This window comes from Nipponia nippon, unplaced genomic scaffold (genome assembly GCF_047370975.1).
Source record: "Nipponia nippon isolate SJK-2023a ecotype South Korea unplaced genomic scaffold, ASM4737097v1 scaffold_5, whole genome shotgun sequence".
Classification (NCBI taxonomy): Eukaryota; Metazoa; Chordata; class Aves; order Pelecaniformes; family Threskiornithidae; genus Nipponia; species Nipponia nippon.
In genome coordinates, this window is record NW_028262369.1 from 22163187 (window position 1) to 22183963 (window position 20777).

A 20777-nucleotide genomic window follows, 5' to 3' on the forward strand; every position below is an offset into this window, starting at 1 on the left:
GGAGACATTTATAATTAAACAGGTGAAGCCAGGCAGCCAGCCCATGCCAGACACACCTATCAGGTTCTGCCCTTGTGACAGGTTCATCCTTGAAGCCATTTCTCCAAATGTGGCTGGGCATCCACGCTCTCACAGCCGAGAGGGACCAAGCGCCGTTCAGACCCATGCCATCTCTGAGCTGCGAGTTATTTGGTCTCGGCAGCCCTGGGGTGATGGTATGCAGCGACCTGTCTGTCTGCAAAAGATTTAAAATTCCCCTACTTCTGAGGCTTGCTCAGATTATTTGTCCAAAACGTTTCCACCTATATTCGCTCTGAAGCCTAGTGAGGATGGAGCTGCAGCAATGGCAATCCTATGCCTAATTTTGTGTTGGGGGTTATGTGCGTAGCAGAGGTAGGAAGGGCAGCTCACAAGAGCTTTGGGGAAAGGCTGTCAGACCCATCTGACCATGAGACACGCAGCAAGGAGCAGGGGAGAGGACACAGGAGGCTGAGGGCAGACGCTGGACGTGGAAGCACAAGACGGCTGGGTGGGAGCATGGGCGCTGGGCACAGGCACAACCAGGCAGGAGGGGATGGCGGATGCGGTCACGGCCACACCAAAGCACACCCAAGGCTGCGGGACGTACCGCTGGTGCTTCCCGTGCCGCTGCTGGTGCCCGGTCCAGGTGAGGAGACCACTGTCCTGTAGGTGGGTGGTGGAGGGGGAGGTGGGGTTGCTCTTTGTCCCAGCCCAAAATCTTTGGGAGAGGCAGCCGGCTCCAAGTTATCATCCTTAAGGTGGGGCTGCTCAGAAACCTTCTTGTGAACCTCTTCCAGGTGGAGCGGCGAAGGGATCGGGCGGGAGGGCTCAGCCGCTGGAGCATCGGCCGGGCTGCCCACTGCCGCTGGTGGGGACCCTGCTTTTTCCTGGGGCGTCAACTCCGGAGTCACGTTTTCCGGGGACTGATCAGAAAAATTGACCCACTTATCTTCCGTGTTAACAGCAGCAGACTTGGGGGATAGCACGGGGCCAAAAATGCTGTCCAAGTCATTGATGGACGGAAGTTTGTCACTTTTGAGCTCTGCTGCTGTCTGGTCCCCTCCTGTGGTCAAAGTAGTTTAGCATTAACCGAGAGCACTGCAGTCACGCTATTCTCTACAGGGCTCTATGTCACTACTTTCTAGAGGAGATGCTTTAAAATCATGTTTTCTTATAAGCTGCCAAGGAATATAATTCATGTGCAAGAAAGTTTCTACGTCAGGTTATATGCAACACATAATGAACCACACTGGATTGAAATACACACACTGTATGAGAGAGAACATGCACCACAAGCCAAGCCCAGCTCCTCCTCCATCACTTCATACACAACAGACCCATATCCTCCTAAAATCTACCGCTGACTCTCAGCCTTTGTTACATATCATCTAGATAACATCATTACGTCATTATCACCACTCTGAATTATCAGCAGATATTAAAAACTTATGCGCTAAGCTCTCTTGCACACTCCGCTATATATATATTTATAAACACACACATATAAATATATATATTTAAACATGCTGGCTTGACACTTGCAAGAACTGGTGCTGGGCATGCAGTACAGGAAAGCAGACAGGGTGTATATATTTCGGTTGCAAGCAGCAGCAGATAAGGGTATTTTAGGGCTCTGCTCACTAACTGAGCTACCACACATCAATGTTCATATCCGACTTCATAGCCAACATGGAGACAGGATTCATCAGCAAAATGTTACACATCCAGGGGAGAGACATCCTCCATCCTTCCTCTCCTACCCTGTTTTCTTGCATTTCTCTTCCCCGAGGGCTAGAGCTTTGGGAGCTGGCAGCTCTCTAACGTCAGGAAGGCTGCTCAGTACGCAGTGACTCCATTTTGCACAGACTGAACAGCGTGTGGCCACAGCACCAGGGTAGCACAGGAGCCCATGGCCCCTGCTACAGCCATGTGCATGCTGCTAAAACTACCATGCCCTCCGGGGTCCTCGTGTCAGCATCCCACCCCTGTTCCTGCATTTGGGGGAGCCATCTGTGGTTCTACGTTTAGAGACTAAAATATAGTTTTGCTAAAACAGAAGAAAATAGACCTCTGCCACTTGCTTTACTTGACGCACAGGCTGAAGCGTGCAGCAAGCCAGACCCCAGCAAATAAACCGTCACACATGGCTGGGCGTTGCATTTGCTCGTGTTGATGCATCTACATATGTAGGTAGACACTTTGCCAGTCTGGCTGCTTAGATAAATAGAAAAATCAAGATATGGAAGCATGAATGAAATATTGATGGATAGAGCAGTAAGCTCAGAGCAGGGGATTTCTTCATGGCAATTTTAATAACGCCCCGAGGTGCTCTGTATGCGTGTGTCCATACAGTGTCCCTGTCCAGAGACCAGGGACTGCCCGCCTTTCCTCAAAACCTGCAGCTCCAGCAGACAGCACCCTGCCAGCAACATGAATTATATGCTTATAAGCACTTTATGTCCTCTGGCTACATTCAACAACATCTTTCAATCCCTTCCTTCAGGCTGTCCTTTACTCCAGGTACCATTTCATTCTCCTTCCCCTGCCCTTCCACATCTCCAGCTGCCAGCCCTGGACTGCCTGACCAGGGGGGGCTTTTCCCACCTTCCCTGACAGCAGTAGGAATTTGGGAGTGTAGGGAGGGCAGGACCAGCCCCTCTAACACAGGCAGGTACCACATGCCCTGCTATTTCATAAGCACAGACTGTGCAGTGCCATTCCAGGCAGTAACAGTGCTCTAGTTATTCACAATTTTGAGCAGGACTTTAAGGTTACTGTTGCATTTCATTTCTAAAAGTGACCAATATCAAAGGCAGGGGAGGAGAGAGCATTAATTTCACCAGGGCAACACTGGCTCTGGAGTCAAAGGCATCTTTGCACCACTTCTAAAGCATCACCCTGACTGCAGCATCCATTGAAGCACCACGAATGCAAGGGAAAGAGGATGCACAGGGGCCAAATCTGTCTCCAAAACACAGCCACAGGGACCCGACCCCCCAGCACAGCCCCCGCGGGCTCTGGATCAGTCTACTGGGGCTGTGCAATGGCACGCGCGAGGAGACACGACACCGAGCTTTTACCTATTCCCACCGTCAGAGGAGAGCCAGTGCGCGGCGGCGTGGCCGGGATGTTTTTCGGTGGGAGCGGTGGAGGCGCTGCAAAACAGAGCAGAGAGAGGGAAAAAAAATCAGTGGCAGGGTGTTCAGGAATGTGCACAGCTCCGCTGGGAACAGGGGATCTGGCTGCGTGCTGCTGAGGTGCAAATCAGGCAGTAGCACGAGCCCTGGGATGACTGCTGGGCAAGCAGGAGCATCCCTGCAGCCTGGGAGTTTACAGCATTTCACTGAGCAACAAGCAATCACTGGTGGCCTCTTTTGATAGGTCTTTTTTGGTGTTTTTTTTTTTTTAATTTTTAAATCTTAGATTGTACTCATGTTTTAAAACCTGAATTAACATTATAATTAAAACCTGTAGCCTCCGAGGCACTTATCTGCCTCCGCGTTTCTCATGTGCCCATCCTGCACGGATCTGGGAGGCACATATGGGAGGAGGAATTCCGTGGCCAATTAACCCAACACTGCTTTACAGGGGCATTTTTGCAAAGCAGGTGTAAATAGCACCCAAGCCCAAACCTCCTGGAGGAGCAGCCCAGGCTGCAGCTCAGCACCATTAAGCAACCATTTCAATCACAAGTGTCACAATCCCCTTGCAAGCTTGTGACGTGGCCAGAGGTTGCCTTGACCTTGGCGCATTGGCACCAGCCAGCCAGCAGCACCAGGGCTGGTGGTTGGGTTTGGCATGAAATAGGTTGTGCTAATGGCTAGTGAGAGGAAAAAGGAAGAGGGGAATAAGGAAAGAATGACTTTGCAGCTAGGGAGGAGGAAAAGCTGCATTTCCCCCAGCTGCCCCAGGCAATGGGGAAAGCTGCAGTGAAAACCAGGGATTTGGGGCTGTGTTGCCTTTCCTCATGTTAGCCTAGAGAAACCGGTGCTTCCGACCTTTCAGCCAAATAACTGAATCATTAACACAAATGATCAGGTACTCCTCCCCTCTGAGGGCAGGGCGGGTTTAACCGCTGGCTCCATGCAGGCCATTTGCCCTGGCCAGAGATGTTTCTCCTTGCAAATCAAGCACATGCCGACAGAATTACATTTCACCGACGAGGACGAGGACATGCGTCATCTCTCCAACCCTGGGTACCGTCCATCCCATCCCTTATCAAACCCCTGTCTTTCCTCCACCCTAATGCTGTGCAGCTAGAGTCAAGCCAGAGGAAGAAAAATCCCTCTAACTTGCTACGGCATTAAAATGTTACAGAATTGCACAGTACAGGAGTCCTGATGAGGAAAAGTAAAAGATTTGATTTCTGTATATATTCATTTATTTTCGGTTGATAACCTGCACAGTAGTCACTTACTTCCAGTTGGAAAAGGTCTCGGTAGCTTTGGGGACTCTACACTTGCATTGATAGGCTGGACCGAACCCCATATCTCAGGCTGATCTAGAGTAGCTGAAAAATTAAAAATAAATAAATACACATGCAAGGCCATTGATAAAACTATTTTCTTACAAATACCAAAACACACAGATGAGATGCATTCATCTGAGGCTTGTAAAGAGAAGCAACTAAATAGTGACAGAAACCTCTCATTAAAGACAGGGGTTTTTCTGTAATGTTAGATAATTACAAGCTTGTCTGATTTTTAAACAGGTCATGCAATTAGTTTGACACTCATGATGCTTGACAAACAAAACAATGCATTTATGTGTTTGGAAGATTATTACATTAAGTGAAACATCGCATTAATTGCAGAAATTGTCTGGAATTTTAGGATACACAGAAAAACAACAGCTATTAAAATGAAAAGATCCAATTATATTCACACAAATTGTAGGGGAAAAAAAAAAATCCTCTTCTACATCTCATTTAAACTTTTTGCACTATTTTTCTTAGCTTACATGTCAAGAACTGCATGCAAATATAGTTGTGATTAAAAGAATTAACCGGAGTCATTAATTACAAGACATAACTAGGCTACAAGTGGCAGCAGCCATTTCATGATAGCCGAGCAGAGCTGGCCGTCTCTGGGAACAAACCGCTCCAGCGGGTGAATGGGGTTTTTCTTTGGGGAGAACAAGCCTTGCAAGATCACTGCACTTCAGGGAAGCTTTAAAAAAAAAAAAAAAAAAAAAAAAAGTCTTGGGGGGGGAACAAAGTGTCCCTACACTCCTGTCCAGGGGAATGCAGTTTCTGGGAAAAGATGACATGACTGAGATGACATCTTCACGGACACGGGGAGCTGTAAAGCACTGCCAGACTGCTCCGTTCATATCTTCCTTCAATTAAATTAGCATGATGCTGAAATGCTGCTGCGGTGTCAGAAGCTAATGGCCGCCACTGTTAAACACACACCGTTTTGAGGTGCATCAGCAGAGCCTGCTAAACAGGCAAAACCGGAGATTCATTTGAAAGTCAATATTTTTAATATTCGTTAGTTGCTCTCTTTCAGGATCTGTCCCAAGACCACATCATTAACTAATTGACTTAAACGCTTGCCCTGTTTCCATATAACCCGTATAAACCCCAACCCCACGCTGCCTGTAATGCAACTACCGCCCTTTGCGTTCTGCTTTAATTGTGTTTTTTTCCTCTCATTTAAGAGGAGGGCTGTGACCACCAAGGCTACCCTGCTTGCTGGCAGAGCTGGGTGCCACGAGCTGTCCCCAGGCACAGCACGGACAGGGTCACTGCCAGGAGATGCCACCCGTGTCCCCAGACCCACCATCCAGCTTCTGCTCCTCGAATGCCGACTCCAGCGGGGGCCCGAAGAGCGGTGCCAGCGCAGCGGAGTCCTCCCCAGCTTTCTTGCTGCAGGACAAGACAAGCACAGAGGAACCATGAGGTTCAGGTTTGTACTCAGTCCTGGTGTTTGAGTGCAAATATGTACATTTTCAGGGAGTGTTTATGTTCTAGACTAACAGCTTTCCTAAATCAACATATACCCACAGCCCACACTTGCCGGCTCTCCCTATCAATCAGGCTGGAGGCAACTTCCAGCAGTGGATGTCCTTGCTGCTCTTGTGGGAGAGCAAGTATGGATGCTGTCCATCTGAAACCAGGGGTGCCACTGCCATCAGCACCTCAATTCTGCATGTTTTTGTTTGGCCACGCTCTGGGGGGATCCACCATTGCTGCCTGGGCACCTCCACTCCTTTCTCATTTACTCACACAGCATCTGAGCAAAGAGCCCGTGGACCCAAAGCTCCCTGTGCCTCTTGCATCCAGCGGCACAGAGCATTTACTCAGCTTATTTAAACACTCAACACAAGTTTGGCTGTCTCATGAGCCTAAAAAGTTATAAAAGTGATGTTTCTGCAGTGGTGTCTTTGATGAGCCAAGTTCAGGTAGCTCAGCTAGGTGATGGTAATGTTTGTGCGGCAGTAAATACCCCCTGAATTTGCTGTGTTATTCTGGGTTTGACCTATCCAGGTATACATGAAAAAGGATCAAAATCTGGAGATGAAAACAGATGCTTCCCATTGAGCAATGGTGTAAATGTGCAATTGCTCATCAAAACGTTTAAAAACCACATCAGGATGATGTGCCCAAACATAGCTACCTTGGATAATTATACCGATGGACTCCGTACTGACCTGGCGGAGTCCAGCGTCGGCGTGGAACGCCGGGGCCGTGCAATCTCCTCACCTGCGGCACAGGACGGACAGCCCAGGATTAGAGCCGTTCCCCCACCTGCCCCCTAAGCATCACCCCCAGCCCACCCGGAGGCTGCGCTGGCAGGAGGGCTCACACCAGGCGTGCCACTGGCACAGCACGTGTCCCATCCCACACCGGCTATGGAGCTGCTGGCACTAACAGCTCTGTTTTATTAACTCAGATTTTATTTCTGTAGAGAGATAGACTAAGGAGCTGCACTGTTTCTATAGGGTACCCCAACGATGTCCCATATGACCTTCTTTAAGGAAGACATTTGGGTGCCATCAGTTCTGCCAGGACCACTTTAAAGCAAACCTAAACTCCTCGCACTTTTTTTTTCCCCTCCCCAAAAAACCACCACCACACTGCCATAGCTACCACTGTTCTTGAAGGCTGCAGAACATACTTACTGGATAAATTCCTTTTAATCGTCCCCTAGAATTAGAAACACACAAGGTAAGCAGAATGCACAGGGACACAGGCGCATAGCAATTGTCACCCAAGGAGGAACACAGCAGGAGCAAAGCAGCCCAGCAGATGTGGCAGGAATTGCCTGTCTAGGGTGATATTTACTGTATGCGGCTGAAATATGCCAAGCTGCACATGTGCGTTGTGAAATCCCATTCACTCCCAGCCTACAGGGAGCAGAAAAACCCTACTGAGAAGATTTTGAGCCACATAAAGCCATCACCTGGCAGCGCTGCCTTTGCGGCCGTCCTGACTGTGAGTGGCTTACAGGAGTCACTGGCACCCGCACCCCATTAGAAGTGGCATAAATCCAAAATCCTCACGTTTGATGGGCTGCAAATCGATCTAAGCCAAATAACCTATTTTCAGCAATCTAAATCCTCGCTCTTGCCACACAACACATACGTGCCTGCATGCAGCAAAAGCCAAACCGCCCCAGACCGCAGGAGCTGGCGCTGCACGGCAGAGAGGGAAGTGGGAGCCCTGCCAGAGGGGGACAGGCAACAGGGACTGCGAGCACTGTGGCTCTGCCTGCACCAAGGGCAGGGTCTCCAGTGGGTTTGCAAGGATACAGGTCAAGTGGTGGAGGATGCCTATCATCAGGGACTCCTTTGCATTGGCTGGGGGGACAAGATCCCACCATCACCTGGGGTCACACAGCAGGGCAGCTAGCAGCACCAGTACCCCACTGCCCTTCCCCTGTGCTCACCACTTAACCCCAGTACAGACTCAGACCCCCACCAGCACCCCCATTCCCAGAGCGGCAGGGGCAGAAGCAGCGAGCGCGGGTGCTTACCGGGCTGCGCCGCTGCGGTCAGCGAGAAGGAAGAGAGAAGAGACACCTGGTCAGAGAGCGACAGGTCAGCGCCCCAAGTCCCCCAACGCCCATCACACCCCTCCATCACAGTTTCACAGGCCACAGCGGTGCAGCGCTGGCTGGGTTTCCCCTCCACGCAGCCCCCAGCCCCGGCACCCGCTGCTGGGAGCGCAACATCTTGCTCCCACGGGCTAGTGGGTCACCCCGGCCACGGGGCACGAGGTGGGTGGAGAGCAGCGTCCAGAAGAGACTCCAGAGGGAACCCAAACCCAGTGGAACAGGTAAATTTCCGCATTTTTGGGCTCAGAACAGCCTGAAGCCCAGTTCTCTCGGGGAAGCCATCACCATTGCATACAGTGGCATCAGAGGTCATCAGCCACTGATGGGTTTTTCTGCTTTCTCATACCTTTTGATGTGCAATGACATACCTCAGATAAAACTGTGCCCTTATACATCTTGTCCAAAACCACCATTTTTTTCACCCAAACTATACCCTCAGACTGTGTACATTCAAAGCAAAGAGAGCCTAGCTCTATTTTAAAATGCTCTAAGTTAAATCAAGGGAGAAGCAAAATAGTAAACACCATGCCTTCCAGAATGGGAGGATTTGTTATTTGCATTTTACGTTTCAGCTCTAGAGACATGCAAAACAGGGACCATGCAAACAAGAGAACACAAGACTGTGTTAAAAAATTATAAGAGATAAAAAACTGTATTTCTTACCGGACTTTTCCTCTAAAAGAATGCAGAAGAATAAAAAAAGAAAATGAGAATATAAGATATTTTCTTTAAAGGGATAATACAGAAATAAAAGATTTGTATTACGACCAGAAGCATCAGGTCTATAACCGTTAAACATACAGCAAAGCAGAGTTGTGTGTGCATCCAGCCAGGCTGTCATTCATTCAGACAGAAGATTGGAGCAAGAGAGAGTATATAGAAATAAAAACCTGCATCTGAGCCATCTTATGGAAAGGATTCACATGCTTTGTCATTAGTGGGCCCTGCTAGATATAGACAAAGGACATTTCCGAGCCTGTTTCATTTCTTGGAAGGGCCCATATGAGAAGAAAGTCTAAAGCACAATTTTACCCCTAAGTGCTTAAATTTAAGGCTATTACTTATCAGCTTTGCCCGGTGACTATTTTTTCAGACCACTACAAAGCCCCTGCTCCTGGGGCTGAGTTTCTCGTGCTGCAAAGAGCGAAGCGAGCAGGACCTGCCGATAGGAAGGAGCAGGGAAGAGGGTGGGAGGTCTGAAGATGTCAGGCTGTTGCTGGTACGGTACGTGCACGGGCAGGTTGTACCACCACCTGCATACTTCTCAAGAAATGAGACCTGAGTTATTGGGCTTCAGACAGGGGATGCAGCTGACACCAGTTTACAGGAGCATCTCCAGTTTTTTTCTTGTGTTCAAGTTAAGGCACCATAATTGACACCCCAAAGGGATAGGGAGGACAGTGCCTATGGACACTGCATCTCCCATCCCACTGCTCTCTTCCAAGAGAGGCTGGTGCACAGGAGGGACAGGGTGCCAGAGCAGGGCTCTGCAGCTGGTTGTGGAGAGGAGACGAGCCCAGGACGAGGTCAGGGACCCAGACAGAAAAGCATGGAACTCCCATGGATGCAAAACTCCTTCAGCCAGCTCCTGCCTGGGGCACTGGTGCTTTCCTGGACAGCGGGGCCAGTGCCACTTGCCAGGACCTGGTGCGCAGGGAGTGCCCAGCCACTCAGCAGTGGCACCGTTCACCTCCCCATCTGCGCCCTTTGGCTCCATACACCAGGTTTTGGATCCTAATACAGGGAAGCAGCATGGTTCCTTCTGTCCAGCCTGGCACAGGGCTTTTCCCTGAGCCATTTGAGTAGGAGTACGTCTGCACTCTTTTACAAGAAGGCATCAGCTCCAGCCCCGGGCTGTGCTCTTCCAGTGGTGGCCGGGGACAGGGATTTCCCCGAAGCAAAGCACAGTATCCCAACCCAATGCCCAAAGAGCAGGCTTCGGACCGCACCACGCTGACACACACAGGCATGCTCACCAGGGGCTAAATCCTTCCTAACTGATGACAAAACTCCCCCCAGCCTCAGCAGGAAAAACACCACAGAAAAGAGGAGACACAGAATTATATCTAGCAAAATGCACGTTTTGTGGGGTTTTGTTTCCCTGGAAAAGGAGAGGTGCAGTAGAACTGCTGGCCACATCAGCCTAATCCTTGTATGTTGGTGCAAAATTATGCAAGTGTTTCATCAATAAGAATAAATATAATCAAGGAACTTTGGACTGCTAGGACCTGAGTGTAACTGTTTGATAATTTCTTAACAGTTCTTTATTTATTGCTGGAGACAACATTGCTTTATATTTTTTGGCTAGATTCTCTGAAATGCTTACACCACAGGCTGCAGTACAGAATCAGTGAGCAGCTACTCCCCACCTCTGCCACAGCTGAGCCAGAGCCACCAGCTACACCCTGCGATGGGTGGGTGCCCTGCAGTGCCCAGAGCAGCAAATCCCCGTGGCAGCAGCCTGCTGCCAGCAAGGGATACAGAAATAAAAGCCACAAGGGAAGGAGAATACACGAAATAGACTTGGCCCCTTAAATAACTTCTTAGTGCTTTCCCTATCCCATTTTTAAAGTGTTGCACTATTTTCTCTCCTCCCAAAATAATGTTGTCTCCTACACTATATGCATATACACATGTGCACCAAACTGCTGGGGCCATCGCTTTGGAAAACCAAAATTAGCTTGGTTTCACAATAAGAAATTCTGGGGTTTTTTCCCCTCTCGATCAAAATTATCCACCTATTTGGCAAATAATTGCCAGTCTCCAACACCACCCCCCCCTTTTTTGCTGAATTTTGGTGGGGAGTTTTTGGTGGTGGTGGTGGTGGTGGTGTCGTGTCCCCCCCCCCCACCCCCCCCCTTTTTTTTTTGTGCTTCCCAAAACCGCCAACTACAGTTTCTAACCCTTGAATGCTATCAGCCAGAAACTCCCTGGTCACAGGGCAAAAAGCATCCAGAAGAGTATGTTGCTAAAAGGGACCAAGGATCAGGGGGAAGCAGAGCTGTGCCAGAGGGACTTGGTATTTCCAAGGACAGCCACTTGTCCCAGAAGCTTTCATTAAAATTGGTGACATTGTGTTGGTTTGGAAAGAAGAAATAAAACACAGTAATTTTATTTCCTCTTTGCTTAGAGTTTGAGATTCATTCACACTTCAGATACAGGCTAATTATAAACCATAGAAAGCTTCATCTGAAAAGACACTATAGCCCACACTAAAGCCCACTGAAAGACAAAAATCAAATCTTTTCACGGCTGAACAGATTGGGATGAGACGACAGAAATCTTGACAAGCCTTAGGAAAACCAGAGGGTGATGGTATTTATACCCGGAGGGACTAAAGAGAGACAACCTTTCCTTCCAGGGACCCCAAATTCACCCCCAGGGTGAGAAATGTCCCTCTAACATCCCATAGTAGCAGTGTGGAAAACCCACAGATGCTTTCCCTGTCCCGGGAATCAGGGCAAGACACATCTGATTTATGTCCTGAATGATGATCACATTGAAAAATGAGGAAAAAGGGGAAAAAATAAGGGAATAGTATATTCTGATCTCAGTTGCTCTGTTTTATGAGCAGGAAAGGGAATTTTTAAGACATTATGAACTGAAAACATCACAACAACACATCGGAGATCTCCTTGCAGTCACATTATTGCCTCTATATAGATGAGACCCTATAAATAAGGACACAAATGCAAACATAACCATTGGCACCTAAGGAAGAGCCCCCTGCCCACTCAGGATGAGCCCTGCAGAGCACAGAAGAGATGGAAACACCAAGGACTCACCACAGGGGATGGAGAAAGTGCAATGTTGCCTATCGACGCCTTCAGCTCGTCCACTGTCGCCGCGCTCTTCAGGATGTCTTTAGCCTGCAAAGGCTTGATCTTAATGTTGAACTTCTTGTGTGCCTCCTCTTCCTCTTCGGATTCACTCGAGGAGTAGAAGTGCTTTCCTTTGGTAGGTAGAGCACAGTTAAAGAAGGTTTCCTTCTGCTGTGAGGGCAGAGCCTTGGCATTCAAAGGCTCAAGCCTCCCTGAAGACTGGGAATTAGATGTTCTGGAAATGCTTATTCCAAACGCCCTAGGGCAGGAGCAGTGTGCAGGGGCAAATCCTCCTGCTGTGCCTGTCAACGCTGTGATATTTCACTGCTTTATCCATGTGCGGGCAGAGGACATGGGAACTGGTGCTCACAGCAATAAAGCCAGCCCTGGTTTAGCCCAGGAGGTATTTGAATCAGTACCTGGGTTTTCTCCCCATTGTGACTGCACTGGCCCATCACCCACAGAAAGCCAGCATTTTTCAGCAGTGGCAGAGGAAGAAATTCTGCTTTTCCACTTACCCTCCTCCAGCTGCGAGGAGGAGGCTTAAAACCTGCTGCCAGCCTATGAACTCAGCACATGCATGGGCTCTGGCCATCAACATCTCCTTGCCCCTTAGCAGGGCATGCTATGGGAGCTGCAAACTGATCTTTGCTCATTTTGCTTTTACTGCCATGCATATCATTTCTGCCCTGAAACAGCATCAGCTGTGACAAAGCACCACAGAGCCAGCACCCACACACAGCCCTGCAGGTGCACCCACCGCAGATGGGATAGGACATCACAGTCTCCATGGGGCACCCCACTGCAGTGCTCCCCGCAATGCTCACACCTCCTCATCTTCATTTCATAGCAGTGGATCAAAGGCAATTAAAAATCACCTTCTGCTCTACTGCCTCAGGTAATTCCCTCTGGGAGTCAATTTTAGCTGTGGAGTGACAGCTCAAAAGGAAAACAAAAGGGGAAAACAAACAAACAAACAAACAAACAAACAAACAATAATAATAATAATAATAATAATAATAATGTCAGTGGCCTGCCTGTGAACCCCAGCTCATTTTACAGTTTGTAAACTAAGAGGCAAAGCCAACAATAAAGGATATAGCCTGGTTCCTCAGGTCGGATGCTGTATCCCTCCTCATCAAGCTCAGGTGAATTCTGAATAGGGCACAAAAAACCCCAAAGAATTAGGAATGCTAATTCTGCTCCTGGAAAGCTGGAGCAGCTCTTTCCTCCCACAGGAGGCGATGTCCATCAAAAGCCTGCACTGCCCCAGCCCACTGGTGGCCCCTGGGGCTGCACAGAGCAAATGGCACCCATGCTCTGGCACGGCACCCACGGGGCATTTAGCAGGGGCTGAGCACCCAGCCTCGCTGCAGATCAATTTTTGCAGTGCTCAGTTTTCACAGGTAAGATTTTGTAACGCTCAATTTTTGCAGAAAGTTTTTTGCAATGCTTGGTTGCAACCCAGGGTTTTCTCTGGGTAACTGCAACACCCTGCAGGCCCGGGCAATGCTCTCCTCACCTGCAGGGTGTTGGGCATTGGTGCCAGCCAGTTTCTGGGCAGTTTTATGCTATTTAATTAAGATGCTGGTACGAAATACATATCTGGACACAACTAACACCTGGACATCACCCAAAATGGCCACCCAGAAAGCCGAAACAGTGGCATGGGAATGCAGCCCAGGTCCCCTGTCAGGAGCCACGTGGGTGGACGGCAGGGAGGCTCCTTGGGACACTTACATATCTGTCCCAGTCGATCTCCGCATAAAATCCATTCGGGGCTCCATTCGTTTTCTTCTGCAACACATCGGAAAACAAAATTTCCAAGTTTTAAATTAAGGAAACAAGAACACAGCATACTTTATATGTGTGCATTGACACAGCTGGGATGCCACTGAGTATTGCTGCAGGTGCCTGCGCAGGCAATACGGAGAACCGCTCTGCACGTGCACGTCAGCGATACACAGTAGCATTTCCCATTTCTGGAAGGTCTTCCATTCCAGAAAGCTAAAAGGCTTTTTTTGAACATTCATTAGCTGAACATATAATATTTCTTAAGAAAGAGAAATTAAATGGCTATTTCTCTGCGTGTTGGGGTGTTCCAGCCCATGAGGAGAGCTGGCAGCAGCAAGGGCTTCCGATGCCCATCGAGCACAGGTAGCACTGCCATTTATTGGGAGGTAAACACCTTCCCCAGAACACACTGAAAGGAGGATACTGTTTCTGTTATTCAGTAGCCAAACCACCCGCAGAGCAAGCCAGGTGTCATTGCTTCACTGTGCGGTGAAGCTGGGTTGCAGCAGTGAGAGGAGTCCGGGCTAACCCAGCTGGGATGCGGCATTAATGCACATCACAACACACCAACAAACACACACACGTTTTTGCTGCTTCGGACCAAGGAGGGTCTGCGTTGGAAGGAAACTTTGGGCATCCATCGCCTGTGAGACCTTTTGCTGGTCAGCTCTGGGCATCCAAAAAATCCTCGAAGCTCCCACTGGCCACTGCAGCCAGCCAGCAGTGTTGCAAGGCCAGCTTGGGGACTGAAGTTAGGCTGGGTTCTCTATGCTGGGCACCTAAATTAGATAATCTGGTTCCCTTCAGCTGCCAGAGGTAGCCCCCCCACCTCAGCACCCTGCCAAGGGTCTAATGCAATACACCATCCTGGGGTAGCAGCAGCACAGGGGCTGGATCAGGCCACCAGCACCCGCGCCCTCCATGTTTTGCCCGACAGTCCTCATGATGCTGCCCAAGAATGGAGCAGCCTCATTAGAGGTACAAGGGTGAAAAATCAGACTCTCAATGCAGTTATGTGGGACTTCTGCTTTTCCCCCAGTCCATTTGTATTTAACCCATTTCTATTCAACTCATACATCCACCTGACCCAACCTAAATGGTATTTTCCTATATTCTGGATTTCAAAACAAAAATTACTCACTGTTTTTAACAACCCTTTCATAGCTGTAAGCCAAGCTCTGTTTTCCTTACCAAAATTTTTTTTCCTCCTTCACGCACACTCTCGGGTTTGCTATTGCAAGGTGGCTCATTGGGATGAGGGCTGGGTGGCTGGAAGGGATTGGGGTTTGGCAGAAAAAGGGTTAAAGTATCAGGTGGTTGTTGGTTTTGTTTGGTTTTTTTTGTTGGTTTTTTTTTTTTTAAACACACAAAAATAAGTTACAAGGAATCAGCAAACACACTGCACAGTTTTATAAGAAAAGGAGGGCTCAGCTGTGGCTCCCCTAGGAGTAAGCGTAGTTTTTTACTGGGGGCAGGTAACAGGGCTCTATTCAGCAGTCAGAGGATTTGCCTCTTGTTCTCACCATAACATTTGCAGCCACTGGAGTGGCCATGTTGTAGGAGCAAGATGTCTCCATCCTCCAGTTCCCCTGCCTCCAATACATTCAGTGGCTTCATTACACCCCCTAAAAATTGCATTTCTGCATCCTTCAGCTTGCTGGAGCACTGGAGACCCTGTCCTGCCCTGCACCAAGCTTAAATGGCAAGCCACCTGGAAAATCAAGAATAGGAGCCTGATTGAGAGGGCACCCAAGCTCACCCAAGGTACCTGCACCCATGCCTGGCAAGAAAAGGCTGTCCACAGCACTTCTGCCGGTGGAGGGAACGGCTCTGGGCTGCTCCTTGCATTTTATTTATTTATTACTGCTGAATAGAGCCTTGGTTAAAGCACTACCTGAGCTGCAGATTTTTTTAATTGCTATTTCTTAACAAGTGGCTTACAAACACAGGGTGAGCCCAAAGCCAAGGATCTTGGGTCAGATGTCAAAAAAGCAATCTCTCTAAAGGAGCAATTTGGGACCCCAATTTTTGTATGGCTTTGTAAAAGACACCCCAGCACCGCTCTCCCTGCTGAGCCTCACAAGGGTCTCCCATTTTTATTTTAAGGTGAGCTTCTAACATCTGAATTTGCTCAAGAAATAACGACCATCACAGTCCCAGTCTGAGCCCAACATACTTATTTGGAAACTTGAAATCAAATGGCTAAAGGAGATGTGGTCCATCTACTACCCAGATCTAGCAGGGGCATTTCTATACAACACCATAAATAAAAGCAGCAATAATTCAAAGACAAGTATCTCCTTATTTTCAGTTTAATATAGAAAATAAAAATAGGTATTGGAAACAGCTGTTCTGCCAATTTTCCCTTAACTCATTATACAGCAAATCTGACCCAAGCCAATTAGTGGGAGTAGAAACGAGGATGCGGAGCCAGGGGTTTTAGCAGGACACCTGGTCCCTCTGCCCACGGCACTTGTCAGGTGTTTATTGTTATTTTCTTTACTCTAATTTTGTAGAAAACGTGAAATACGTCATTATTTTAAACAGACAGCTTCTTACTGAAATTTATTTTCTATATTAAACAGAAAGGAAGAGACAGTTCACAAAATGCTGATGGTGGCTGATGGAGGAAATAGCATTTAAGGGGTCGCGGCAGGAGAGGAAAGTGGGACCGGGGTCCGTGCAATACTTACGATGCCGTCCCTGTCTGGTGACCCTCTGCAAAGAACAGAAAGAAATGCAGCCGTGTTAGCTCCCAAACTGCACCATCCCCTGATTAACCTGTGGAAATGGTTTTCTTGACAAATCCATAGCAGCAATGGTTTTAATTATGAAATTGTCAGCAAATGTGAATTACCTGCCATACACTTCTCATGAAACCCACACAACGGTCTCAGTACCATTGCTCTCATGTTATCAGAGTACAAATTTTATATTTATTAGTAAATAAAGTGCTCCTGCCAATGATCTCACTCTCCCAGCTGAGGAGGTGGGCTGGCTCCTCCTTGCACCTGCCCCACAGCCCTTCTCTTGGTGTGCGTCCTCTTGGAGACAATAAAAATTACACATAGAGTAATTTAGAGACTTTTCTGCCAGAAACCCAGTCATTTCTCTTATGAATGGATTTGAAAACTGATGAGACTCCTTAGGGATCCTAATCCCCAACCGCTTATGGGATTTGGACCTCAGTCACAGAAGACGGCATGGCAGGCTCAGCAGCCATATTTAAATGCTGCCTAAGGATGCTAAGTTATTTAGTGAAAAGACAAATATGTTTATGAAAACCAGACGTGCTCCTCCACCTCCCACATGCTCCCGAGTTTTATGCATTGCCAGAGATTTGCCGCGAATTAACGACTGACTCAGGGCATCATCAAAACTCTGCAGGGAGCTGCTGCCCATCCGACTCCGGTTTAACAGAGGGTAACGCTTTCCATTGAACCTCTCCAATTCATACACATCTGCCTCCCATCTCTCTTATCTTGCATTTCATCTCTTTGCTCAAATATTTCTGAAATTTTTTGGAAGTAGCAAAGATCCCCCCTGGTTCCCCTACGTGCAGGGAATGTCACCTCCTGCTCATCTCCCCAAAGCCCAGCCAGAAATAGTTGCAAAGACCTCCAGTCAGTGGAGGGAAGGGGGTGGCAGGTCCTTCACCACTGCGCTGCATCCCACGCATCCTGCATCTCCCCAGAAGCCAGGCAGCAGCTCCAGAGACCCCACACCATGGTGCCCACCACCAGGTCCTGGGGGTGCAGTGGCCCAGCTGTGGCTGGGGGTGACCAGAGGGTCTGTCTGAGCCCACTGTCCCTCGCTGCTCCTCCCGGCCTCGTGCCGGCTGCCGATGGGGGATTTGGAGAGCATTCAAAGCTATTCAGGGTGATGACCGTGATGCGACCCTGTGACATGCTAATCACTGCTGCTTGCTAATTGCAGCATCTCCCCCACAGTGGCCTTTCCGTGAGCTCGTTACCATCACGAATGCCCTAGGATTCATTAGCTCCATGTGTCACCAGCTTCCTCAGCCTCTAGGAAGAGCAGGCTGCTGCAAGCAAGTGTGGAAATCACGGTGCTGGCTAAAGGCAGGACCTCGACATGGCTCCATTGATTTGCCGTGAGCAGAAGAGGAAGATGCGAAGCAGCTTGTTTCCTGCCCATCCTTCTGATAAATTATAAATAAAGCCATACGTAGCTGGAGCAGGAGTTCCTGGCTGTCCCGCAGCCTGCATGGCTGGTGAATGGACAGCCACCATTCCTGGTGACAAGCCCCCCTCTGCCAGCAGGACAACAGCTCAGTGCTGCACAGCCCTCTTGGGATACATTCCATGTCTCCCCCGTATTTTGGGGCCCCTTTTTGCAGCGGGCAAAACCCTGCAGGTGCTGGTACAGCCGGGCTTGCCGTGGCCCTGGGAGCATGGCCAGAACTGGCCATGGCATGGTGAAACCTCACCAACGGCTGCTGAGATGTAAAATAGCTCAGGAAAACAAATTAAAAAAAAAAAAAAAAGAAAAAACCCACAGGGTTTCTGCTGTGCCAGACATTAAGCACCCGGATGATGCTGCCAGTGCGGGAGCGGGGCTCCCTGCTGCCTTTCACCTGCTCCGTCCCCAGCACACAGGCTGAACAGGCTCCTTTGCCACACTGCTTTGGGACATCCCTCCCAAAGGCACATCAGTGGCAGCTGAGAGCCCTCCCTGGGCTGGGCTTGATGCCCTGCCAGTGGTTCTGCACCCATGCACAGCATCCCCCACCAGATGTGGGGGAAAACCCCACCAGATGTTTTCCCAGAAAGCAAAAGCATCTCTTACAGGAAAGCCGAAGGAGCACGTGCTCCATAAGCTCCATGCACTCTCGCCATCCCCAGCCTGCCCCAACCACACAGCTCTACAACCCTTCACTCCACTGACGGCCTCACTGCCTGCACAGGCATCTGTTTAAATTGAATTTGCATCTAAATATCTAAGCAGACGGGCAAATCAGTAGTTTGGGCAGAGATTAATCTGCTGAAACTCCCAGAGGAGTAATTTTCTTGTGATCACTGCTAACTGTCACTGTAAATTGCAAACACGTGGAGAACTGGCTTTATTATCTCTGCAGCGCCACTGAGAAAATACCTTATTTGTTGGCCACTGGATGTACAACGGGAAACAGCTTAAATGTATTTGCTATTACAAGACTTGATCCAAGGATGACAAATGTCTATGATGCACCTACTTCCTTCCTGTCCTGGCACACTGGCATCAACTTCTCCCCAGCATCATTATATATTAACGTGGTTTATATCTCATTGACTTACGTGGAATCAGTATCCTTTTCTTTCTTGCGTATACCAAAGGCCTTCCTTGTACGTTTTTTCAATCCTGTGGATAGAAGGAATATAAATAAGAATGCAATATTAATATCATGCTTCTAATAAATCCTGCAAAATGTTCCTTATTCCCTTGTCAACTGTAATTCATAAATAAGGTTAAAAAAGAAAGACCCAAACCCAAGAAACTGCCAGCAGGACTTTGCAGGTGGTGTGTACATTTGCTTATGCCTTTTATTTGTTCACTTAGCACTTATTAACTTGATCTCAGCGTGTGTGACTACATATTTCACAGTTAATATTTCTAACCTTACTGTCTTAATTATACACTCTTTTGCTGTGCTGCATGTGGGTACTAAGGCACAGTGGGGAAACCCCTCTTTGGTGCAAAAAAACAACCAACCAAAAAAAAAACAAAACCAAAAACAAAACCACAGTTTAAACCACGAGGCTGGTTATTTTCTGCACTGACTCTTGATCTGTATAGTGCTTAAAACCACACCTGGCACCAACGATGCTGGAGCTGGCTGGGAAGGAGGAAGCCCCAGGAGCCATGGAGCCCATCGGGGCAGTGGCCACCGCCACACCACTTTTAAAAATAGAGGGAGGAGAGTGGGTTTCTGCAGGTTTCTCCCTCTTTTCCAGCCTAAGAGCTATCCACAAGAGGGATTTTTAATAACCGCTTGCAGCAAGCACACCAAGGCAGGCATTTGGAGCATTTTAAGCTAGCACGTTTCACTTGGCTGGCTGGTTTTCACACAAATGACTCTGCTGGCAGTGGCCGTCCAGCCCGACCATCGAGACCTGGCTGTGGTTGGAAGCTGCTCTCGTGCTGGATGCTGCCAGGCACACTCGTCATATAATCACTGCCAGCAGCACAATAGCAATTAATTTAGGTCAGGGTGCAATACAGAAGTCCTGGTGGCCAAAGTAGCCAATATAAACCATGGCCCTTGAGCACAGAACAGCCATTTTTGGCCTCTTCGTTTTGGAGCTCCTAGGAGTTTTGCTTTGGTCTGGAAGTCACCCAAATGTGAAGCACCGTGGGTCAGACACAGCAGACACAGCTGCAACGATGCAGCAATGGTCTGGAGCAGCAATGCAACAGATCACACTGATGCAACGAGCTGGCCTGCAGCAAACAGCCTTATCAAGTGCTCAGGAACCACAGCAGGTCTCTGCTCAACAGCAGCTCCTTCCCCAAAACCTCACAGAAAGCAGAGCCGAGCCATTGCCCAGCAAATAGGGACCATCATTAACCACAGCCCAGGGCCTGCCGGCAGGGACGTAGGAGAGGAGAGGCAGGTCTGGCAGCACCCATGCTACCCTGACGCCTCCTTGCTGGGTGCCCAGCCAGCCCTGCAGGGAGGTCCGCCAAGAAGCCATGGGCACCTGCACAGAGTCCAGTTGTGTGGCAAGGAGACAGCTATGGTGTGAATCTGCAGGAAAGATGAACACGCTGCCATTAGGAGTCCTGTTAACCACCCCTGTGCCTGCACAGCCCCACTGCTGCAAGGCTTCCCCTCCCCGATGCAGCGTGCAATGATTTTCAAAGGTGGAGACAAGGCTCAGTGGCACAAACCAGGGTTATCACGACTGGGACACAGCTCACGCAATGTGCGCCATACCAGAAACACACACTTATACTTGTGCTGAAACCTGCTTTCTTGAAAAATACTATCTAGGATTCAATGAAAAAACCTCAGGCTTCTACCCTGAGGGATGTGCTGAAAGAGCCAAATCTCCTGCGGCTCCCCTGAAATCGGCTCTGG

The 20777-nt window shown here is 48.8% G+C and overlaps 1 protein-coding gene across 1 annotated transcript in view; it reads right to left on the reverse strand.

The window, feature by feature from the left end:
• Window positions 1–20777, reverse strand: part of SGIP1 (SH3GL interacting endocytic adaptor 1) — a 61725-nt gene that overhangs the window by 23949 nt on the left and 16999 nt on the right. Inside the window, exons 2-14 of the mRNA XM_087732139.1 lie at window positions 18994–19057; window positions 16390–16414; window positions 13643–13699; window positions 13003–13057; window positions 11867–12042; window positions 8745–8756; window positions 8001–8012; window positions 7147–7171; window positions 6676–6727; window positions 5805–5890; window positions 4439–4531; window positions 3102–3176; window positions 629–1084 (exon numbers count right to left, since the gene is read on the reverse strand). Of these exons, the coding sequence (XP_087588265.1) occupies window positions 629–1084; window positions 3102–3176; window positions 4439–4531; window positions 5805–5890; window positions 6676–6727; window positions 7147–7171; window positions 8001–8012; window positions 8745–8756; window positions 11867–12042; window positions 13003–13057; window positions 13643–13699; window positions 16390–16414; window positions 18994–19057 (1188 nt within the window). The remainder of the gene's footprint in view (window positions 1–628; window positions 1085–3101; window positions 3177–4438; window positions 4532–5804; window positions 5891–6675; window positions 6728–7146; window positions 7172–8000; window positions 8013–8744; window positions 8757–11866; window positions 12043–13002; window positions 13058–13642; window positions 13700–16389; window positions 16415–18993; window positions 19058–20777) is intronic.